We start from the raw sequence: 25,078 nt of genomic DNA, 5'->3' as shown, positions 1-25,078 counted from the left end.
TAATTAAAAATATTTTGGTGGTTAGCATGTAAGATCACGTGAGTATAACGTACAACTTTTTTTAACCGTAGTCAAAATTTTAAAACCTTTGCACCATTTTATAAGGTTATATTCATTTTAGGAAAGCACTGATGATAATTGGTCAACCAATCGAAAACTAGTTCTGTGATGTAGCCCTTTTTAGGGATTCTAAGTATAGACCTTTTATAAAGGACTTTATTCGTTTTTTTTTGTATTATATGGTATACAGCCAACTACAGGAAAACCTTTTTCCTTATGGATCTTTAATAATACATTAACAATAATTTTTCTATTCTCATACTATAATAATATCAATTATGATGTCACTACCTGTATCATAATGAACTTCATTATGATACAGATTTTCAATAAGTTACAGATTTTTAACCAATAGAATCGCGATATGACATTCGCGATAAAGGTGGCACACGCGCATTAACCAATGGCGAGTCAAATATATACGCTTTGACAGTTCTCAATATGTAAACAAACTGTCAGACTGACAAACTACTTAATTTGGTTGCGTTACAAAATTAATAAATTGGAATATATTTTTTGGGAACGATCATAGAAAGAATCGTGTATACAACTTGCATTTAATTATCATTATGAAACTCGTACTCTATACGAAACTCGACGCTAGGCGGCTCGTTTCGAATCCCTTATACTCGCTTCATAATGACCATCATTAAATGCTCGTTGAATAATAATACTATTAAAAACCAGTCTCATTTTAACTGGCTTTAATAAAAATCGTATTTTTGTTCTACGAATATTTAACATACCGTATATGAATTTCGCACCAAATAACATTCCAAATACTATAATTGTTTTATTTTTGTTTCATTAAACAGTAACAAGTATTTTAAAATCAATCTCCTTTTAACAGACTCTAATAAAAACTTATCTTTTTCGGTGTACGAATATTTAACATTCTGTATATGAATTTGGCACCGAATAACATTCCGTATATGCGTTTGGAACCTCGCCGCCTATTAGTTAAAATATGACTGCGTGCTGCAACGAACCAATAGAAAACTCCTAGGTTCCAAATATATATACGGAATGTTTAGATGCTTACGGCTGCCCTATATCAGCGGCACCGAGACGATGTATACTGGTCATAAATAACAAAATAGTAGAACAAGTAGAAATAGTAGATGGAAACGGAATACGTGGGAATAAAACTGCCAAGCTAGGGAAAATTGGAAGAAAAAGTACAAAAACAAATGTAAAGAGCAGCAGGATGTCTCAACAACACAATCTGGAGAAACAAATACCTCACAACTGAAACGAAAACCAGGATACATAAATCAACAATAAGTCCGCGAACACATCGGAAACAAGAACAGATACGGCAAAAACCAAAAGACTGCTGGAAACATAACTGAAAGTCTAAAGGGTCGTTTTCACGCTACGTCTTATTGTACGTTTTGTGTGTCATCAAAACGTACGAGAAAACGTACGTTTTGTGAATAAGCGGATTTAATTTTTTAGATTTGACAAGACGTACGCTTTGCTGTTTTCACGCTACGTCTTATTGTACGTTTTGTGTGATAGGACAAATCTTATCACACAAAACGTACAATAAAACCTAGCGTGAAAATGAGCCTTTACGAAAAATAATAAACCAAACTCTAAAAAACAAAGTAAGAAGTGAGGAATACGAGCGAGATATCGTATAGAGGAGATAAACATGTGAACTAAAAGAAGAAAAACAGAATGGAACACATAGAAAAAATGGCAGAAAATAGAATAGTACGAATAGCAAGAGACAAATCGCCAAACGGAAGATCATTGGGACGACCGAGGAAAAGATGGTCAAACAATGTCAATTGAGGCCAAAAACCGAAGTAAAACAGTCATGAGCATGATTTGTAAAGTAGGTAGAAGAAAAAGACATAAAATAAAAATTTTCAGGATATTTTAAGCACCACAATACTTAAAACTCCATGTAATATGAAGATTTTAAGTTGTTTATTTTTAATAAAAAAAATATGAAAAAAATGTTTTTAAGAAACGCTTTTCTTTAGTTACGAGCGACTAAAATTAAACATATTATAAAAAAATCAACTAAAAAGCAAAAAATTAAAAAAAATTTGAAAAATCCTAACACATTCGTCAAACAAAAGCGTGGCGCGTATTCATCGAATAAACGGTTTTCGCACCAAGGTTTCCTTTAACGAATGTGTTAGATTTTTTTCAATTTTTTTTTAGTTTTTGCTTTTTAGTTGATTTTTTTATAATATGTTTAATTTTAGTTACTCGTAACTAAAGAAAGCGTTTCTTAAAAACATTTTTTTCATATTTTTTTATTTTTTATTTTTTAGTCTTGCACTTTTCAAACACTAAAATATATCGTCAGGTTTATTAACAACAAGCAACAATGTATCGATCTAGAACATTTACAACGACAGCACGACGATCGGAATTTACATAAAAAGCTTAAGGAGACTGCTGGAATATACAGAAAACGAAGACCAACTATTATAGTTAATCAGGATAACCAGGTAGTGCTAGGTGAAAAAGAGAAAATTCATATATGGGAAAACTATATTCAGGAGCTCTTTCATGACGAAAGACCCATGAGTGAAGTTTATACAGACGACCAGCTGACTGGCCCTTCAATTACTAAAGAGGAAATAGAAAAGGCAATATTATATTCAAAAAACAATAAGGCACCTGGACCTGATGAAATCCCTTCAGAAATACTCAAACTACTAGGTGAAAGGGGAATTTCAGCACTACATAAAATATTTAATTTTATTTATGAAACTGGTTGCTATCCTCAGCAGTGGTTGTTCTCTACATTTATTCCCTTACCCAAAAAAGTCAATGCAAAAAGATGTGAGGATCGCAGACTCATTAGCCTGATGAGTCACACTTTAAAAATATTCTTAAAAATACTACATCAAAGATTATACAAAAAATGTGAATGGGACATCAGTGATTCTCAGTTTGGGTTTAGGCAAGGTTTGGGAACAAGAGAAGCAATAGTAGCAACACAGGTGTTGGTCCAAAATTGTTACGATCAGAGGAAGGACGTATTCCTGTGCTTTCTAGACTACGAGAAAGCGTTTGATCGTGTCCAACATCACAAGTTAATGCAGATCCTCAAGAAGCTTGATATAGACCAAAAAGACATAAGATGCATTGAAAACTTGTACTGGTATCAGGCAGCACAATTAAAAATAGACAATTCTATATCCAAATCCATACATATAAGAAGGGGTGTTCGGCAGGGATGTGTGCTTTCCCCTCTTTTATTTAACATTTATTCGGAAGCCATATTTCAAGAGTCTTTGGAAGATGCAGAGATGGGAATCAAAATGAATGGAGTATTAATCAACAACATACGATATGCTGATGATGCTGTCTTAATTTGCGACAACATAGCAGATCTTCAACAACTTGTCACTATAATCGGAGAATACAGTAAGCGAATGGGATTAGAGATTAATACCAAAAAGACCAAATTCATGATCATCTCCAGAAACTTGGATGCATTTGAAAACTCCACCATAACACTGAATACTAAGTCCATTGAGAGAGTGAGCAAATTCAAATACCTAGGAACGTGGCTTTTTGAAGACTGGGCATCGGACAGGGAAGTAAAATGTCGCATTGAGCAAGCTCGACAAGCTTTCGTAAAATTCAGGAAGGTACTGAGCTGCTCAGAGTTCGACCTTACACTGAGACTAAGGTTTACTAAATGCTACGTGTGGTCGGTGCTGCTATATGGCATAGAGGGCTGGACACTCAAAACGAGGGATATAAACAGATTAGAAGCCTTCGAAATGTGGCTTTATCGCCGTATCCTAAAGATACCATGGACGGCGAAAGTCACAAATGTGGATGTTCTTAAAAGAATCAACCAAGAACGTCAGCTTTTCGAAAACATCAAGAAAAGAAAAACGGCGTATTTGGGTCACATCATGCGAAACGAAAAATACCAGTTCCTTCAACTTATAATCCAGGGTAAAATTGAAGGCAAGAGAGGAATAGGACGCAAGAAAATGTCCTGGCTCCGAAACATAAGGCAATGGACAGGGATTACCGACATACAATCACTGATCCACATTGCAAGAAACAGAGAGTTAATGGAAAATGTGATCGCCAACATCCATTAGTGGATTTGCATTTGAAGAAGAAGAAGATGTTTATTAAATATGTATAGAACATAATATTATGATGTACAAACATGAAAAGTAGTCGGAATCGGCCAAAAATCTGAAACTTTCTTGATTGTTTGATTGAAGTTGATGTTTTTGAATTGTTTATTTATGAAGCATAACGTAAACAATTAACGTAAAAAGTGAAATTATGTATACATAGTTCATATAATTAGTGGTAGGGGAGCCCAAGCGCGGATTTCGGCAGTTACTCGAGCGCGTCAGATTAATATATGGGGAGAAACCTGGTAATCTGCAGATGTACTTCTACCATATATTGGCTCTTAACACAGGGGAGTTCGTTAAGGGGGGCCCGAAAAAAATCTATCCTTAAAAATAATCGAAATTGTCAGATTAAGATAAGGTAAGTTAAGGACATGCAAAACAGTGTATATTTCAAAAATTTGATGATTAGAGCGGGGCGTAAGGAAATGGGCGCGTTAAAATTTCAAAAAAAAGCGAATAATTTGCGAAATGAACGTTAGATCGAAAAACTAAATAGTACGTGTTCAATATTTTTCAGAAATCTATCGAATGATACCAAACGTGACCCCCACGGAGAGAGGTGGGGCATATATTTAAAATTTTAAATACAAATCCCGCGATATTGCGCAAAATAAACATAAGATCGAAAAACTGCTAAATACACTTAATCAATATTTTTGAAAAATCTATCCAATGGGTATAAACAAGACCCCCCACGGAGGTGGAGTGGGGGGTTACTTTAAAATCTTAAATAGGAGCCCCAAATTTTTATTCCAGATTTGGATTGATTCTTTACGTAAAAATAAGCAAGTTTTATTCGAGATATGTTTTCAAATTATGGATAGATAGCCTTATATTCGGAAAAAACGATTGTTGGAAATGGAAAATTAAATTAAAAAATGGAAAGCCTCCACTAAAATGGAAAACTTTACTTAACTTTTTTTTGTTTTAGAACCTACTCTTCACAACCCAACAGGTCCCCAAAGCGCTCGAGTGACTGCAAATTTAGCATACTTCGCTACCCTACTATAGCTACAATCTATAAAAGTTTCAATTTTCTTCATTGTAAAAAACAAGAGAATTTAAGCATTTTCCGTTAAAATCGTTTTTTTGTTTAAACAATTAATAAACAATAATTTGTTTATTCATTATTGGTGTATTGTTTCCGCGAATGCATATGTCTGCAAATTTTTAGTCATTTGCATTGAAGAAAAGGCAGCCAAATTAACGTCCAAAAATTTGACCCAAACGATTGAACTAAAGAAAAGCGTTTAATTATTTAATACGACAAAACGAATTCTAATGTTAATTGTAGCACAAAACGTCTCTACCGGTGGTTTTTCTAAGACTACGATAAAAACACGAATTTTTTGAATTCGAGTTTTGGTTGAAGTTTTGTTTCGTATCGTATTGAAATTTGAAACGAATAAACGCCGATTTATATAAACAAATATATGAGCGTTCAAAATTTGAAACTTTATTGTTTATTTATGAAGCATAACGTAAACAATTAACTTAAAAAGTGAAATTATATATAGTTCATATCATTAGCTACAATCCGTAAAAGTTTCAAGTTTCTACATTGTAAAAATCAAGAGAATTGAAGCATTTTCCATTAAAATCGTTTTTTTTTATTTAAACAATTAATAAACATAAAATTTTTTTTGTTGACTATTCGTGTATTGTTCTCACGAATGCATATGTCTGCAAATTTTCATTCATTTGCATTAAAGAAAAGTAAGTCAAATTAACGTCTAAAGATTTGATGTAAACTATTGAAGTAAAGAAAAGCGTTTAAAAAAGTTATTAATATTTATAAGATTGTTCTGAAGCTAAAATTTGTGGCATTTTTGTAATTAACTATTCTAATTGGAAAATAAGCCACAATCTAACTTGAAAAAATAATTTTATTAACGTTTCGACTTCCACTTTGGACGTCGTTGTCAAAATAAAACATATTAATAAATTAAATAAAAATGTTGCTTAGTAAATAATCCTTATAATACTTTAATTTAACCTGACTCATTTATATCGGCAATTCGGACATAATATAATATACATTTTAAAGCAGAAGACTTTAAAATGATATTGCCAATATTTATGAGTTGCGTTCCTGGGACGACTTTATTGAAACATAGTTCATTCGATTACATGAATCAACTTTAACTCAAGAGCATCTGTCACAAAAAAAAATCGTGTCCGAATTGGAAGTCGAAACGATAATAAAATTATTTTTTAAGTTAATTTGTGGCTTATTTCCCAAGTAGAAGAGTTAAAATTTATAACAGACCGAAATTTCTGACTTATTTTGCAATTTTCTAAGCTGCAAATAAGGATAGAAACGTTTAGAATACAAAAACAAAATTTAAAAATTTTGAAGGTTTTTAGGTATATCACTTTTAAGTTTCTAACTCTCAAATTTGTTTCAAATGCTTCACCTTTTGCTGATAGACGAAAAAAGCGAAAAATAACTGATTTTTACTTTAATTGACTAACAACTAATTAAGTTCAAAAAAATTACTGCAGGAAACATAATATAGGTACTTGGTATGTTATAAAGATCCATATTATTCAAAACAACTGGCGTTTGCCTGGCGGTTAGTATCACACAAGGGGTATTTTTTTGCTGCTGAAATAAGTCAAACTATACGGGGTGTAACAAAAATACAGGTCATAAATTTAATCACATATTCTGAGACCAAAAATAGTTCGATTGAACCTAACTTACCTTAGTACAAATGTGCACATAAAAAAAGTTACAGCCCTTTGAAGTTACAAAATGAAAATCGATTTTTTCCAATATATCGAAAACTATTGGAGATTTTTTATTGAAGATGAACATGTGGCATTCTTATGGTAGTAGTATCTTAAGAAAAAAATATAGTGAAATTTAGACACCCCATAAAAAATTTATGGGGGTTTTGTTCTTTAAATCCCCCCCCCCCCCCAAACTTTTGTGTACGTTCCAATTTAATTATTATTGTAGAACCATTAGTTAAACACAATGATTTAAATTTTTTTTGCCTCTTAGTACTTTTTCGAAAAGTCAGTTTTTATCGTGATATTTTGCATATTTGTGAAATCCACCACATATTTGTATATGGCTAAGTACGATTATGGAGACTTGATAATAATAGGAAAATTTATTTATGATTTACATGTTTAGGTATATTTTGAACCATATTAAAAAAGAAGCCACATCTCGATAAAAGGTGCCTTATCGAAAAAATAGAAAGAACTAAAAAAGTTTTAAAAACACTGTGTTTAACTAATGGTATCGCAGTAATAGTTTAATTGGAACGTACACAACCATTTGGGGGGTTTAAAGGAACAAAGCTCCCATAAAATCTTTATGTACACATATTAGAAAAGAAACTGCAACTCGATAAAAACTGCCTTGTCGAAAAATAATAAGAGCCAAAAAAGTTTTAAAAATATTGAATTTAACTAATGGTATCACAATAATAATTTAATTGGAACGTACACAAAAGTTGGGGGGGGGGGTTTAAGGGAACAAAACACCCATAAAATTTTTATGGGGTGCACAAATTTCTTTATAATTTTTCTTTAAGATACTCCTGCCGTAAAAATGCCACATATCCATTTTCAATTGAAAATCTCTAATAGTTTTCGATATATTCGAAAAAATCGATTTTCATTTTGTAACTTCAAAGGGCTGTAACTTTTTTTATGTGCATATTTGTACTAAGGTAAGTTAGATTCATTAGAACTATTTTTGGTCCCGGAATAAGTGATTTAATTTGTGACTTGTATTTTTGCTACACCCTGTATATTTTTAAGCATAGAATCGTGTGTTTGTCCATAATTATTAGCAATTTTTAACCAGACGCTTATTTTGCGTGGTTATTTTAACAAAACAGTCTAATATAACAAGATCCGTTTTACGAGTAATAAAAAAAGCTTGTACCTATATTAAAAAACTTTCGACGGAACACACCCTAACTAAAACATTTGTCTGGATTAAATTCGTACCTACCAAAAGCATTGCGATATCTGCAGATCCTTTTTCATCCACAACGTGTCATACTCTATCCCCTATCATGTCACGTGTACTAAAGTTACCTGCCCCGTGTACACACAGAGCCCTAATTAAAACTGATTCACCCTTTGTTTTTATTGAAGATGATTCATCGCAGGGAATTAAAATGACTAAAAATACACTTATCAAGTTTCCTGAATTCAATCACGGATATTAGGCCACTGGCATGTCATGTTTTTTGTTGGCTTTATGTTTATTTTTTTGTTTTTATTTGCTTGTTTGTTTGGACCATGTTTAAACAATAAAATTTGTGTTTGTTTTCAAAAATGCAGTTATTGTTTTTTGTAATAGGATGTGTTTTAATCAAGGAAAATACATTGAAATTTTTATAAAAATCAGCGATAAGATTTTTAATCATATTTATTCTTTTTTGTCATATCTATTCATTTCTTTTGTGATACTCTCGTGGTACTCTCTCGAGATTTGGGGCACAATCGTATGTGTATTTTTTATAATATGTTATTTGCAAAAACACGAGAATATTTAAAGTTTTACTATTACATACAGGGTGAGTTTTTAGTGCGGGATCGGTCGATAACTCCATTATGGTATAAAATATCGAGAAAAGTTATTTAAAAAAAATGTAGGCAATGATATTCTCCACGCTTGGAAAATATGTCCAATTCTACAGGGTGATCAGTAACTGCGTGGTATATCAAACATATAATTTTTTAAAAACATATATATTTTTTCATATTTATATTCCGCTCATAATTCTTGTTCATATAATATATGGTTTTGCATTACTATACAGAGTATTTAACAAGTTATGACCATTTTTATTTAGAAATCACTATGAGATTAACACCCTGTATATAAAGAAGTAATTTGTAGACAATAATTTGTTTTATGTAATAAGATAACCAATATACTGTAGTTTTAAAATTAAGTCCAATTCACATTATTGACGAATATTTGTCCACAGGGTGAACTACAAAACCTAATTACGATTTTCTCTTTGTTTTTAAATGGATCACCCTATATTTTATTTTTCAACATTATTGTATTTAATATACTCTTTCATTTTCGGGAATTTCGGAAATACATTCAATTTTTCTAGTAGAAATAAGTTAGTATTGAGTGATAATTAAACAAATTTATTTTTATTAGATAAACAACTAACACAACATATAAACCATAGCAATATGCAGTGAATATACCAATAAATGTGATATTAAGAAATTATCATATTTCCCTAATATACAAGAATCGTAAAATTCCTACAAAGGAAACTTGGTATTGTATACAGCGTGTCTACTTGAGTTGGAAACATATGGGAAACTTTTTTATTATTAATTTTACGAAAAAAAGTTATTCTTTATAAAAAGTTCTGCATGCCCCAAAACCTAAGATTCAATTATCAGATATCAAATTTTCTCAATATTATACGAGGTATGTCAAAAAATATTAATTTCGGCTAAGGGTAAAGTACCTTTATTTCTCTCAATATCGAAATTTCTTATGATAAAAAGTTGTTTGGAATTAAAAACTAGGATGAAATATGCAATTACATGCTTCTTATTGAAAAAAAAAATATTTTTCTCAAATTTATGGATACCCAACATCGTTTTTAATTATTACAAATATCATAACACGTTTATTATTCATTTTACGAAAAAAAAGTTATTCTTCATAAAAAACTTTGCATGGTCTAAAATCTAAGACACAACCATGATATATCAACTTTTATTAATTTTATACGAGGTGTGTCAAAAAATATGAAATTCGCTCAATATTATAGCACCTTTATATTTCACAGTATTTCAATTAGAAGGATGTAATTGCATATTGACACATAGTTTTTAATTCTAAACAACTTTTTTAATAACCGTTTTCAATATTGTGAAAAATAAAGGTACTTTACTCTTGAGTGAAATTCATATTTTTTGACATAACTCGTATAAAATTAATAAAATGTCATATCTGTTGGTTGAATCTTTGGTCTTAGGACATACAGAGATTTTTATAAAGAATACCTTTTTTCGTAAAAGTAATAATAAAAGAGTTATCGTATGTGTAATGAATAAAAACGAAGTTAGTATCAATAAATTTGAGAAAAATTTGAAAAATATTTTTTTTCAATTAGAAGCCTGTAATTACACATTTGAGCTTGGTTTTTATTTCCAAACAACTTTTCATAATAAGAATTTTCGATATTGAGAGAAATAAAGGTACTTTACCCTTAGCCGAAATTCATATTTTTTGACATACCTCGTATAATATTGAGAAAATTTGATATCTGATAATTGAATCTTAGGTTTTGGGGCATGCAGAACTTTTTATAAAGAATAACTTTTTTTCGTAAAATTAATAATAAAAAAGTTTCCCATATGTTTCCAACTCAAGTAGAAACGCTGTATAATAATATAACAAGATTATTTTTATTCAATAAATAACTTATATGACACATAAATCAAAACAATATACAACTGATGTAACAGTTTTAAGATTGGTATATCAACAGCATTCTGAGCCAAGAATTTTTTAGTAGAACATTCATTTTTATAAGCACTTTTAAACTGCAAAACAAAATTACGATTTTCTCAATTTTTTTAATAGATCACCCTATATTGTATTTATGATACTCTTTCATTTTTATATAGCATCTCCTATACCTAAACTTATTAGTTTCTGAGATATTTTTAGTTTTCTTCATTTGCCGGGAATACATTCAATCCTTATAAATATAAATAACTTAACAAATAAGTATTATGTAATAATATAACAAATATTTTCATTCGATAAATAACTAACAAAAAATAATAAACCATAAAAAAATTTAATGAATGTACCAATTAATGTGATGTTGGGGATATAAGTCTAAAGTGAATGTTGAAAATGACCACTTTCAACGTCTATGCAATTTTGTAACCGATATTCAAATGACCGAGCCACATTTCTAACATTTTTGTAAGTCAATATTATTAAGACCTATTATTTATTATACCTATTAAGAGCTTGTTTTATTCTATTTTTCATATCATCAAGCGTTGTTGGATGCTTCTGGTATACAAGGTTTTTTATATAGCCCCACTAGAAAAAAATCAATTTTGGAAGAACTGGAGCACCGTTGTATAAAAATCTCAACCGTCAAAAAATATGGACAATCACATAATCTCTAACAATATCACCTTAAACATTTATAGATCACCTAGTTTGAGTGTTAACAAAGTAGGGATTTTTTGATGCATATTAATGAAATTTAATATGAAAATTATATTATTAATAACTGCGGGTCACAATCTGTAATTAGGAATGTGTTACTAAAAACTTCTTGGCTTAGAATGCTGTTGATATAATAATCTAAAAACTATTAAATTAGTTGTATATTGTTTTGATTTATGTTTTGAGTAAGTTGTTTATTAAATAAAAATAATCTTGTCATTATCATTCAATACCAACTAATTTCTACTAGAAAAATTGAATGTATTCCCGAAAGTTGAAGAAAACTAAAAATATCTCCGAAAGTAATAAGTTTAGATATAGAGAATGCTATATAAAAATGAAAGAGTATAATAAATACAATATTTTTGAAAAATAAAATATAGGATGATCCATTTAAAAAAATAGAGAAAATCGTAATTTGGTTTTGTAGATCACCCTGTATACAAACATTCGTCAATGATTTCAATTAGACCTAATTTAAAAACTACAGTATATTGTTTATCTTATTACATAAAACAAATTATTGTCTACGAATTACTTCTTTATATACAGGGTGTTAATCTCATAGTGATTTCGAAAAAAAAATGATCATAACTTGTTAAATACTTTGTATAGTAATACAAAACCATATATTATATGAACAAGAATTATGAGGGAAATATAAATATGAAAAAATATATAGGGTGTCCCATTTAAAAAATTATATATTTGATATACCACGCTGTTATTGATCACCCTGTAGAAATGGACATATTTGCCAAGCGTGGAGAATATCATTGCCTACATTTTTTTTAAATAACTTTTTTCGATATTCTATACCGTAATGGAATTATTGACCGATCCCGCACTAAAAACTCACCCTGTATATTAGTTTTGTGTTAATGAACAAGTATTGTATTGTATTGTATCGATACATTATTAGAAACTGGCTATAAATAATTCACAAGGTAGAAAATGTTTTAACATAATACATTTAATATAAAAAAATACTGGATCCCTTGTAAAAGGTATATTTAAAAGACCGTAATAGGAGTTACATCACATTAACAAAAAATTAAGTTGACATTCAACTCTCAATATCTGAGGTTTATCCCTTTCACATTACATCCACGTACGTGGGTTAGAGTCTTGTGTTGCCCTGGGTAATATCCAGGAATTTTTGCAACATCCAATATTATTATCAACAATGTGTAGTACCATATAATAATTTGTAACATTTAAAGGGTTCTTACTTCTTACCCATATAGTCCAGGAACCGAAGCTTTTCACCTCGCAATTTTTACACAATGGAACGATTTTCGTGAAAATTTGAGAGTAAGTAAGTAGTTGATAATCCAATGATCAAAATCTATATGATGGCCAAAGGTGCTTTTACCATGGGGGTGGTTGCCACCCCATCTCGGGGGTGGAAATTTTGTATTATATTTTGACCACAAAAGTTGATAAAAACATTCATTCTAAGCAAAAAATGTTCTATAATTTTTTTTTGATAAAATTAATAGTTTTCGATTTTTTTGCTATCGAAAGTGTTAGTTTTACATATAGCGAAAAAATTAATGATTTTAGATATACTCGTTTACGATTCACTCAATTTTTGCAGTAGAAAATTTTTTTTCAAACCAAGTTCTTGGGATACATCATCAACTTCACAGTGAAGACCCAACAAGAGAAGTGTCAAATGCCATCCTAAAACTCAGAGACAAAAAAGCCCCAGGAATCGACGAAATCTGTTCGGAAATGTTTAAAAAATGTGGTGATCGACTCTTTGCAGCAATTCATAAACGGATAGTTCTTATATGGCAGAATGAATTGGTACCAGAAGAGTGGCTAAAGGGAGTAATATGTCCGTTGCATAAAAAAAGTGATCAACTGGATTGTAAGAACTATAGAGGCATTACTTTGTTAGTGTCTGCATATAAAATCTTCGGCAATGTATTGTTTGAAAGACTTAAACTTTTTACAAAGGACATTGTAGGTCAATACCAATGCGGATTTACTGCTGGAAAGTCAACTATACATCAAATTCAAGCACATAGGCAGATTCTAGAAAAGTCACTAGAATATAACATAGATACCCACCATCTCTTCGTCGACTTCAAAGCAGCCTGTGACAGTGTTAAAAGAAGTGCATTATATAATGCAATGATTGACTTTGGCATCCCACCTAAGTTAGTTAAGTTGACCCAATTAACAATGCAAAACGTAAGCTCGTGCGTTAGAATTCAAGGAGAAAACTCTACATTCTTTGACGTTAATAATGGTCTAAGACAGGGAGACGCGCTGGCGTGTCTTCTCTTTAATATTGCCTTGGAAAAGGCAGTCAGACAATTAAATATTAGAATGAATGGAACTATTTTTAGTAGATCGACGCAAATTCTCGCATTCGCTGACGATATAGTGGGCAGAAGTATGAGAGACATGGGGCAGTATTTTACAAGGCTTGCGGACGCAGCAAGTGAATTAGGACTTGTGGTAAACGAGGAAAAATCCAAATATATGTTGGTTTCTAAAACCTCCCGAAATATCCAACAGAGAATTCAAATTAACAATCACACCTTTGAGCAAGTCAAGGAATTCACATATCTTGGATCGCTAGTAAACTCAATAAACACGACAAGCGATGAAATAAAAAGACGCATAGCAATAGCAAACAGAACTGTTCACGGTCTCCATAAACATTTAAAAAATAAAAATATAAAACGTGCAGTAAAGCTCAATATATACAAGACCTTAATAAGACTGGTTTTGATATATGGAGCTGAAACGTGGACCCTATCTCAAAGTGACGAAAGACTTCTTGGTATTTTTGAGAGAAAAATTCTTAGAAAGATTTTTGGGGCAGCAAATGAAAATGGGCTATGGCGTCGAAGATACATCTTTGAACTGTATCAGTTATACACCGATCCAGATATTGTGAAATTCGTTAAAGTGCAGAGTCTTAGATGGGCTGGACACATTGCTAGGATGTCAGATCACGAATACACTAAGAGATTAACATTTTCAAAACCAGAGGGCACAAGAAGTAGAGGACGACTACGAAGAAGATGGATTGATAATGTGGAAGAAGACCTAAAGATTCTATGGGTCAGAAGATGGAGGGAAGTTGCCAGGAATCGACAGGAGTGGCGACTTCTTTGTGAGCAGGCCAAGATCCACAACGGATTGTCGAGCCACTTATGATGATGATGAAGTTCTTGGGAATTAAATAATAGGGTGGGTCGAAAAACAATAATGTTTCATTTTTTAATCGCTATACCGCGGAAAACTTGCCTTTGGGGTATATAAGTAAAACGCAAAATAAAATAAAGTTATATATTGAACCCCCAGCTAGCGCATCATACTTAAAATTTAGATTTTTTCAGAAATCAAGACATTTTTCAATTATTTTTACAATCTTTAGCCAATAATATTTAAACGTGCTACAGTGAAAACTGTTTAGTTAATAGTTTAAAAAATAGGAAATAAATTTGAAACAGACAATATCTTTTAATTTGCGGTAGCGCAAAATACTAAAAAATTGTTAAAATTCACATATTAGCACCTTACATGAAGGTGTGGTCTGTCTAGTATGTTGTGTTGGGTGTTAATAGCATAATCCATTTTTTGTTCTTTTACTTTACACCCCATTTAATTGGAATAGAAATATTATAGTGTGTTTAAAGTTATAAAGGATATAAATGAAACAACTTATAATTTTAATAACATGTTTAATTGAAACAAAAAAGAAACCAAATTGTAGCCAAACGATGTCAACAAATTAAATGAAATTTTGACTTTAGGAAGAGTATTTTACTCATTATTTCTGAGTGGGTACGTTGAAGCTGCGCTTGCTGTCAAACTTTGGCATTGAAGCTCTGGATGCTACGGCAGATCTTATGAAACCATCTCGTTCCTAACCACTAGGAGGACTAGTTAATCGCAATCTTTTGAGTAAAGATGAATAGTATCTTCTAGACATAAGTTGTGCGATAAAGTCAGGCAACTGCCCTGTGGACTTATCTGTTCGAGAACCGGGTCCACTTTCCCGCTCTCGATGGTTGACTACAGCTAACAGAGTTTTGAGACTGTATGTAAGTGTGGAAACGTCTTCAGTTGAACATAAATTGTTAGTACCTATCCTTCATTTTTAAATCATACATGCCTGTATGGTTCAAAATAAAGTACAGCAAATACATAACATATGCACTTGAACACGTTTTTGAGGCTATCAAATCAACCAGATTTCTACCAGAGAATTTGATTAAAGTAGTTGATCCTGTAATCGAAAGAAATGCATTTTTTTCCACCCAGAAAATTTGCTACTGAGGATGATAGTGGATGAAAGGAAATACATAAGAGAATTAGGATTCTGAAGAATAATCAAAGCAAGGATGTTAGCTACAGAAACAGTTAGGGTTTTTCGACCTCCAAAAATCACCTTTCATGCGACTGACTCTACTGAATTATTTGATTGGAACACCACTGAAATTACACCACCATCACTGTTACGGAGAGTCTCTGATATGAAGTTTGGGCTAAAATCACTGCTGGTGAAACACCCGAGGATTGGAACTTTGGAAAATTTCTATGTCATACTCAAGCCGTGGAACGCTGCGTCAAGGTAATGGCTGAAGCATCTAAAAAAGTCGTCGGTGCTAAGTAATGAGATGGTTTCATAAAATCTGCCGCAGCATCCAGAGCTTCGATGCCAAAGTTTGACAGCAAGCGCAGCTTCAACGTACCCACTCAGAAATAGTGAGTAAAAGACTCTTTCTAAAGTCAAAATTTCATTTAATTTGTTGACATTGTTTGGCTATAATTTGGTTTCTTTTTTGTTTCAATTAAACATGTTATTAAAATTATAAGTTGTTTCATTTATATCCTTTATAACTTTAAACACACTATAATAATCATATTCCAATTAAATGGAGTGTAAAATAAAAGAACAAAAAATGGATTGTGCTAATAACACCCAACACAACATACTAGACCACACCTTCTTTTAAGGTACTAATATGTGAATTTTAACAATTTTTGAGTATTTTGCGCTACCGCAAATTAAAAGATATTGTCTGTTTCAAATTTATTTCCTATTTTTTAAACTACTAACAAAACAGTTTTCACTATAGCACGTTAAAATATTATTGGTTAAAGATTGTAAAAATAATTGAAAAATGTCTTGATTTCTGAAAAAAAAAAACTAAATTTTAAGTGTGATGCGCTAGCTGGGGGTTCAATATATAACTTTATTTTACTTTGCATTTTACTTATATACCCCAAAGGCAAGTTTTCCGCGGTATAGCGAATAAAAAATGAAACATTATTGTTTTTCGACCCACCCTATTAAATAACCTACAATTTCGTATTAAACACTTTTTCGTATCTCTGATGCTAATCTTTCTATTTTAAAGAAAATGGCATTTTTTACCAAACTGCAAAAATTCGTCATTCGCTTTTAACTCCAGTTTTTAAAAACTAATCATTCTAAGTTAGTAAAACTTCTAGAATCTATTAATAGTACATAAATAAAGAAGAATAAATAAGGCCAATGACTATAAACACCGCTATCCTGATTATTCTGCTTCAAATTGGAGGTCTCATTTTTTTTTTTCAAAAAAATATATTTATTTTTTAACCTTAACTTTTTTATTTTTCATCTTAGAAAGTTTGATAAAAACAAAATCCACAAAGAAAAGAAAAAGTTTTCCTGTAGTTGGCTGTATACCATCAATCACAAAATTGAAAAGAAATCCTTTGTAAAAGGTATAAAATTTTTTTTATTAAAAATCCCTTAAAAGGGCTACATCACAACAAAACGTTTTCGATTTTTATAAAAAATCATCATCAGTGTTCGATAAACTGGATGCTAGCTGAGCCACAAAAGAAAAATATCTGGGTAAAAACCCTTTACATAAAATATAGATGCCTTAAAAGTGCATACTTCAATAAAAAGGCCTGTGATGGTCACATGGCAAACAGGATAATGCCCTAAGGTAAGGTTGAGTCCCTGAGTTGCCATTAAGTCATTGAAATGTGATCAACTCAATTTGGATCCCACGTGTTGGGAAACCTGTATACCTTACCTTAGGGCATTATCCTGTTTGCCATGTGACCATCACAGGCCTTTTTATTTAAGTATGCACTTTTAAGGCATCTATATTTTATGTAAAGGGTTTTTACCCAGATATTTTTCTTTTGTGGCTCAGCTAGCATCCAGTTTATCGAACACTGATGATGATTTTTTATAAAAATCGAAAACATTTTGTTGTGATGTAGCCCTTTTAAGGGATTTTTAATAAAAAAAATTTTATACCTTTTACAAAGGATTTCTTTCCAATTTTTTTGATAAAAACAATTTCGTAGGTTTTTACAATATCTATAAGACTATTAATATTAAATCTTTTTAAAATCCTCAGTCGTAAATAGAGGTGACTTTGCAAGGGTTGGTAAAGGTGATTTTTGCATGTTAGTACAAGTTTTAATTGTCAATAGCTCACTTAATTTTTGCCGTAGAAAAAATTTATTTAAACCAGTTTCTTGGGAACTAAATAGGCTACTATTTTGTGTTAAACATTTTTTCATATCTCTGATGCCAATCTTTCTATTCTGAAGAAAAAATCATTTTGTTCCATACAAAAATTCATTATTCGTTTTTTAACTCCATTTTTTTAAAAACTAATTATTCTAAGCCGGTCAAACTTCTAAAACCTATTAATATAATAATACATAAGTAAGAAAGACCAAGTAAGGTGAGTGACTAATTTTAATTAGGGTGGTGATTAGGGGGTTGCTTCTGATAACTTTTTCGCTGAAAAAAATAGGGACTGGCATTCTTTTCATTATAAGTCACTTAATTTCTGAGCTCGAAACTTTTTTTTTGTTTCTGGAGATAGATATTTTTAAATACTTTAAATTAGTTTGAACAAGTTATCTTCGAAAAATGCATAGTTTCCCGTCTTTTGACTTTGAAACTACAATATTTAGCATTTGACGAAGAAGAGCTAACATTTAATAAAGTGTAGCTCGATTACTATTGGTCTTACAGAAAATTGGTAAAAACGGTTTTGTTTATTTTTTTAAAAGCTACATTTTTGTTAAGTAAAGTTGTTTTGATAAAACCAAAACTTTTGGAGTTATAAGCCGAAGAGACTGATTAAAAACATTGTTTTTTTCGATATAAAACTAATACTTTCGATAGCCAATAAATCGAAAACTGTTAATTCTATCAAAAAAAATGTATAGAACGTTTTTTCCTTAGAATCAACGTTTTTACCAATCTTTGCGGCCAAAATATAATAAAAAATTTCCACCCCCGGGATGGGGTGGCAACCACCCCCATGGTAAGAGCGCCTTTCAGTATCATATAGATTTTGATACTTGGCCGATCCATTACTTATTCTCAAATTTTCAAGCAAATCAATCCATTCTGTAAAAATTGCCCCATTTTAAGCTTCACTACTTGGACTACTAACATTTTAGTGGCTCACGCACGCATGCTATTGGTTTTTAACACTGATGATGGGTTTTTTAATTCAAAAACGTTTTGTTAATGTGATCCTAATTAGGGTCTTTTAAATATACCTAAAAAACAGCGAATAATAAGCATATTATTAAACGGTCGTAGAAAAAAAGAATAATCATAAAATATTCAAGTGTACTGATGTTTATTTAGTAATACATTGTGTATCAAACTATTCAGGTAAATAAATAATATGTTTAGAAGTGCTGTCACTACTTACCTGTTATATTTTATAGTATGAGTGAAAGATTAGTCCTTGATCTACTTTAATTAAAGTGCAACACAATCTTCCTAATAAGCTGTCAATTTTAGCAAGCTGGAGCAGCTAAGGTAAATCATTACGGAAAACAAGTAGTTGGCAAGGAAGAACCTTTATACATGGGATAAAGGTTTGTTGCTAATCCCGGTGGTGGTTTGATTCAGGGCTTACAAATCCTAAGAGGTCTCAAGTTGTTGACTAGGTTGTTTTAGCTGGCGTAAACAATAGGGGATGTATTTGAATTTACGATGAGTTGAGGAAACTTACGATAATGTTTGCATCTAATACTTTTCGGCTGAAGTGACGTAATAAAAATATTTACTGTTTACAGAATGATTTTTCTTACATATTTAAGTGGTTAAAAAGTTTGAAAGTTATGTTTAGAAACTTAAGGCTGGAGTTGTTTTCTTGTTCTAAATTTTTTTCTAACTTTCTCTGTGTTGAAAAGATCTCCAGTCACGAAACGTAGCATTTTGATAAACGTAGTCGAATTTCGAGTTTTGTTCGAGAATCAAATAGCGTTCTTTTGATTTTTTCGGAAGATTTTATGGCATTCTATTCAAAATCTTATTTCTAGATTCGGATTTAGGCTGTTATCGATCCAAGATCCCAGGAACTTAAATTTATTGACCTGTTTTAAAATATGCCCGTTTATTGGGCAAGTTTCAGGTACATATAATTTGGCTTTTTCGGGTTGAGATCCCTAATATATTTTTTAATACACTTAACGTTGTAGAAAACATTACAATAAAATTTCTAATTTATAATATAATATTTATAAATGATAAATGATTTGAATTACGGTTTTAGGGATAACATTAGTATCGGCATCGGCAGTTGTTTAAGAAATATTTAGTTATAGTCTAGTCGCAACATAGAGGGGGTCCCGTGGGAAATTCTGAAATTCTAGCTCGCCGTGATTTGATGGTAGTATTATAGATTTTAACAAATTATGGTAAAATTAGGGATTTTTCAGGAATTATTAGAAGCCCTGTAAATAAATTGATATAGTGCAGTCACTGAAAGTGGACATGAGCTATTACCTCCGATTTCATTGAACCTCCATAGATTTGCATGAAAATTGGTGAGTGGTTAGAGGATATCTCAAGGAACAAAGGTGACATGGTGCCAACTTGCGCTTTTACCCTGGGGGTGGATGCCACCCCTCCTCAAGGGTGAAAATTATTTTATTAAAAATAACCCCACAATTCGATAGAGGGACAAATTATAAGCAACATTTGTAATATAAAGTTATTAAAATAAATCAAAACTTTTTGAGTTATTAAAGATCAAAAATTTTAATTTTTCGTGAGAAAAATGCATGTTTTAACCGATTTTTTATAAATAACTCAAAAACTATAAGTTTTTACAAAAAAGTTACAATTATCAAAATTGAGGCCAATAAAAAATCAAATACACTCCTTACTAGAAAAACCTTTAAACTTTAAGTAAAAGTGAGTTATAGGTAATTGAATGTATATTTCTTTCATCGAGTACCCAAATCTAAGTATTCAAGCTTAAATACCGGGACAATGATGCATTTTATAACATAAACTTATTAAACATTTGTTAAAGTTTTTAGAAATAGCCCTCGAACAAGTTGAGAGCTTTAAAATTTATGCACTAACAATGTTTCAAAATTTATCTTTTAAAAATATTTCCAAAAAATGTTATTGTTCTTTTTTTGTAAATAACTCGGTCAGTTTTTAAGATATAAGGTTCGTCTAAAAACTAGTTAAAAGTTGATTCCAATAGCTCTTAAAAAACGTCAAAATTAGTCTTTTAACCCTCTTACTTTTTAAAAAATAAAAGGTTAAATGGCCCCGGTTACATGGTTCCCGCAGCAAAATTGAAATTTTAAACGTTTCTATCTCGGTTATTTTTTACTCTACGGAATTAGTAAAATGGGAAAAGTATTTGGAATAGAAAAAACCAAAATTTAGTTATCATTTTTTACGTATATTGAGTATTTTTGGAGTTATTATCAAAAGAAAATAAAAAGTACGATAATTTTAAAAATTCTGATTTTTTTAAATTATATCTTTTTTTCAAAAATATGCATTCGAAACCGGTCAAAATTGTTGAAAATCATTAACTGTGTTAACTTAAAGAAATTTCTGCGAGGATTACTAAAAATTTTAATTTTTATGGAAATGACGTATGTTTTATTTTTAACTTTTTCCTAAAAAGTTCTAAAGGGTTCTCTTATTTTCATCATAACTTGCTTAATTTTGATGCTCTTAACTTCTACTGGAGCTAATTTGATAGGTATTCCGAAGTACTTTGACAAGTGTTTAACAAGTAAATTCTATAAAATGCATCGTTTTCCCGTTATGTAAGCTTGAATACTTAGATTTGAGTACTCGTTGAAAAAAATATTCATTCAATTACCCACTTACTTTGAAAACTTACTTTGAAATAACATAAGTTTAGTTCTTTAAGGAAAGAGTGTATTAAATTTTTTATTATCTTTAATTTTGGTAATAATAACTTTTTTACAAAGCTTATAGTTTTTAAATAATACGTGAAAAACAGCTTTAAAACATTCATTTTTTGTAAGAAAAAATAAAATTTTTGATATTTAATAACTCAAAAACTATTGATTTATGTTGATAACTTTATATAACAAATTATGCTTAAAAATTGCTCCTATATCGATTTCTGGTATTATTTTTAATAAAAAAAATTTCACTCCCGAGAAGGGGTGACATCCACCCCCAGGGTAAAAGCGCAAGTTGGCATCAGGTCACCTTTGTTTCTTGAAGTGTCTTCTAACTACTCACCAATTTTCATGAAAATTGGTGAAAGTTTCAACGAAATCGGGGGTGAAAACCTTCAGTGACTCCACTAATAGTGGTTTTCTCTGGTGTATATTGGGTCGCTGAATCGAATGCGACTAGTCGCGATTACTCAAAATATGTTCTTGTTTTGTTAATAACAAAATAATTGTTTAGTCGCCGAAAAGCTCGAAATAGTGCGCTATATACGCGTATTATAATGTGCGTATTAAATTATGCATATAGACGTGCTTTTCCCGATTGATTTTGACGTAAATTGTACCCGGAAAATGCGGGTTTTTCCAACAAAATCTTTAATTTTCAATTAAAATTTTAGATAAGTAATTGTTCATCAATAATTAAATAACTTGGTAGTATAAAAAGTCTTTTCGTATAGATTACAATTCTAGAAGCCGATGGAAATTGAATGAAAAGTTTAGCAACAATTGAATTGTTAATTAAAAATTTACGGTAAATTTAATTAAAAATTTTGATACTTAAGAATAACTATAATTTTGGTATAAAAAGACATTGTACCTATATAATGTATTTTACATAATTAAAATTGAACTATTTAAGCGGCCTCAGGAATATTTTAAAATTATAAGCAATTTTTTGGCTTATAAAAAAATAGAATATCTAGGGAACTATTAAATTAAATTAAATCACTGGCACTGAAAAAAAAACGGCACGACGCTTCTTTTAAAAGAAAAAACGTTTAATTGTGATGAGTGGTTCCTGAGATACAACCACAACAGGATCATAATTTTCAAACCATCACCTTTTCATTTCGGTCCTCTTTCTCCACACCAATTTTCATATCTTCGAAATACTCATAACATATATTATTATAATAACAAAATTCCAATCAAAAATTATGTTGGAGAAAATGTAATCTCTTTCCAGTTTTAGACTTTTTTCAGATAACCTTACTACAAGTGTACGTTTAACGTTAACAACACAAATATTCTCATTTAAAAGCTGTATACAATCTTTATTTAAACAAATTAAAAATTTTTGTTATAATTAATAAATTAATTTATTATAACAAAACAAAAGCAAATTTGACATTTAATAATGCGTTAGTTATATGGCTCTACTCGAGTTACTTGGGAACAAAAAAAGAATGACGAAAATTGCTCTATGGGAAGCCGCGAAAATGCATTTTTTTAACGTATAAGGATTTTGAACTTTGAGATTACATTTTCTCCAACCTAATTTTTGATTGGAATTTTGCTATTTTTGGCAATTTTCACTCGTAATATCGATAGTTTTTATTATAATAATATATGTTATGAGTATCTTGAAGATATGAAAATTGGTGTTGATAAAGAGGACCGAAATAAAAAGGTGATGGTTCGAAAATTATGATCCTATTGTTTATATCTTTGGCCTAAATTTTCGTCAAATTTGACCGGTTATATCTCAGGAACCACTAATCACAATTCAAGGTTTTTCTTTTAAAAGAAGCCTCCTGCCGCTTTTTTTCCAATACAGTTTTCATCATTTAATTTAATTTAATATTTCCCGAGAAATTCTATTTCTGTATAAGCCAAAAAATTGTTTATAATTTTAAAATATTCCTGAGGCCGCCTAAATGATCCAATTTCAATTCTGTAACGTACACTAGATAGGTACAGTGTCTTTTTATACAAAAATCGTAGTTATTCTTATGTATCATAATTATTGTGGTTATTATAGCGACCATAAATTTTTAATTAACAATTCAATTGTTGCTAAACTTTTCATTTATTTCTATGGGCTTCTGGAATTATAATCTATACGGAAAGGGATTTGATATTATGGTTTGCTCAACAGTAAATGGTTGAGTTCAATTAGTGCGGTCGTAAATATTATTAAATTTATCTGACCTGGCCTATTGTTAAGACCCACCAGGTTAATCAAGGATGTTTATAGTGGTAACTAATTGAACTCAACCATTTACTGTTAAACATACCATACCAAGCTATTTATTTATTGATAAACAATTCCTTATCTAAAATTATAATTCAAAATAAAAGATTTTGTTGGAAAAACCCGCATTTTCCGGGGAAAATTTTCGTCAAAGCCAATAGGGAAAACACGTCTCTATGCAGAATTTAATTACGGTGAATTTTTATTTGAGTGTTTTTGGTGTAAAGTTAAAATCTCTTGAGTTATAGGGCAAAAATTGAAAAAAAAACGATTTTCAGGCATCATTTTATTTATAAAAAAAGCAGCACACTATCTGCGGACTTTGCATACCTATATAATTGATATTATACAATCATAAGATTCGATTCCAGCAATAAAATTGCTGGTAAATAACTTTTCTCAACAATGGCCTATGCTCCGATAATCTGCCAGACTATGAAAATTGTTATTATGAAATGTTGTTTGGAATAAAAAATTATGTTCTGATATATGCCATTACATCCTTCTAATGGAAAAAAATATTTGAAGATTTTTCTCAAATTGTGGATACCAGCATCATTTTCATTTTTATAACTAACTATTTTATTTTTAATTTGACGAAGAAAAGTTATTCTTTATAAAAAGCTCTTCATGGTCTAAGATTTAAGATGCAAGCATTATATATCAAATATGAATTTCGATCAACAGTAAAATACCTTTATTTTTCACAACAATTAAATTAGAATGATATAATTGAACATTAAAACATAATTTTTAATTCTAAACAACATTTAATAATAGCAATTTTCCATATTTTAAATTTAAATAGGTACGTAAATAAACAAAATTTTCGTTACGATAATGCTCGCATTTTCAGCTTGTTTAATCTGCAACCACGTGTCGGTTCACGCACCCCCCTCCCCCCAGCGCATCCGTCGGTCGCTGGGCCAAACAATAAAAACTTCTTTCGAGAAATATTCACGCTATTTTACCGACACAAACAAATGTTTTATTTTTCGGTGTTTACACTTATTTTTAATTGATTCCGTCAACACACCCACCATCGGAACAGTATATTCGCCAGACCTCCAAACAAGTTTGAGCATGCTGAATGCTTGCTGAGCATTTCGTATCCTAATACGAATGTCGTCTTCTGTATTATACCTCCGTTTTCTGTTTATGACACTTCCAAGATACGTACAGTTTTCCACATTTTTAATCTGCACGTTGTCGTTACTAAATAACGCT

General features: G+C 30.6%; 1 protein-coding gene across 1 annotated transcript in view; it reads right to left on the bottom strand.

Annotated features, from left to right (window-relative positions):
• Positions 1-19,719: 19,719 nt before the first annotated feature.
• LOC126891572 (uncharacterized) overlaps positions 19,720-25,078 on the bottom strand; it is a 53,671-nt gene continuing 48,312 nt past the window's right edge. Inside the window, exon 2 of the mRNA XM_050660747.1 lies at positions 19,720-19,863. Coding sequence (XP_050516704.1) covers positions 19,720-19,863 — 144 coding nt within the window. The remainder of the gene's footprint in view (positions 19,864-25,078) is intronic.

Source organism: Diabrotica virgifera, chromosome 9 (genome assembly GCF_917563875.1).
Source record: "Diabrotica virgifera virgifera chromosome 9, PGI_DIABVI_V3a".
Taxonomy (NCBI): Eukaryota; Metazoa; Arthropoda; class Insecta; order Coleoptera; family Chrysomelidae; genus Diabrotica; species Diabrotica virgifera.
Note: the sequence above shows the minus strand (reverse complement) of the source record. Positions and strands in the feature narration are given on the sequence as shown.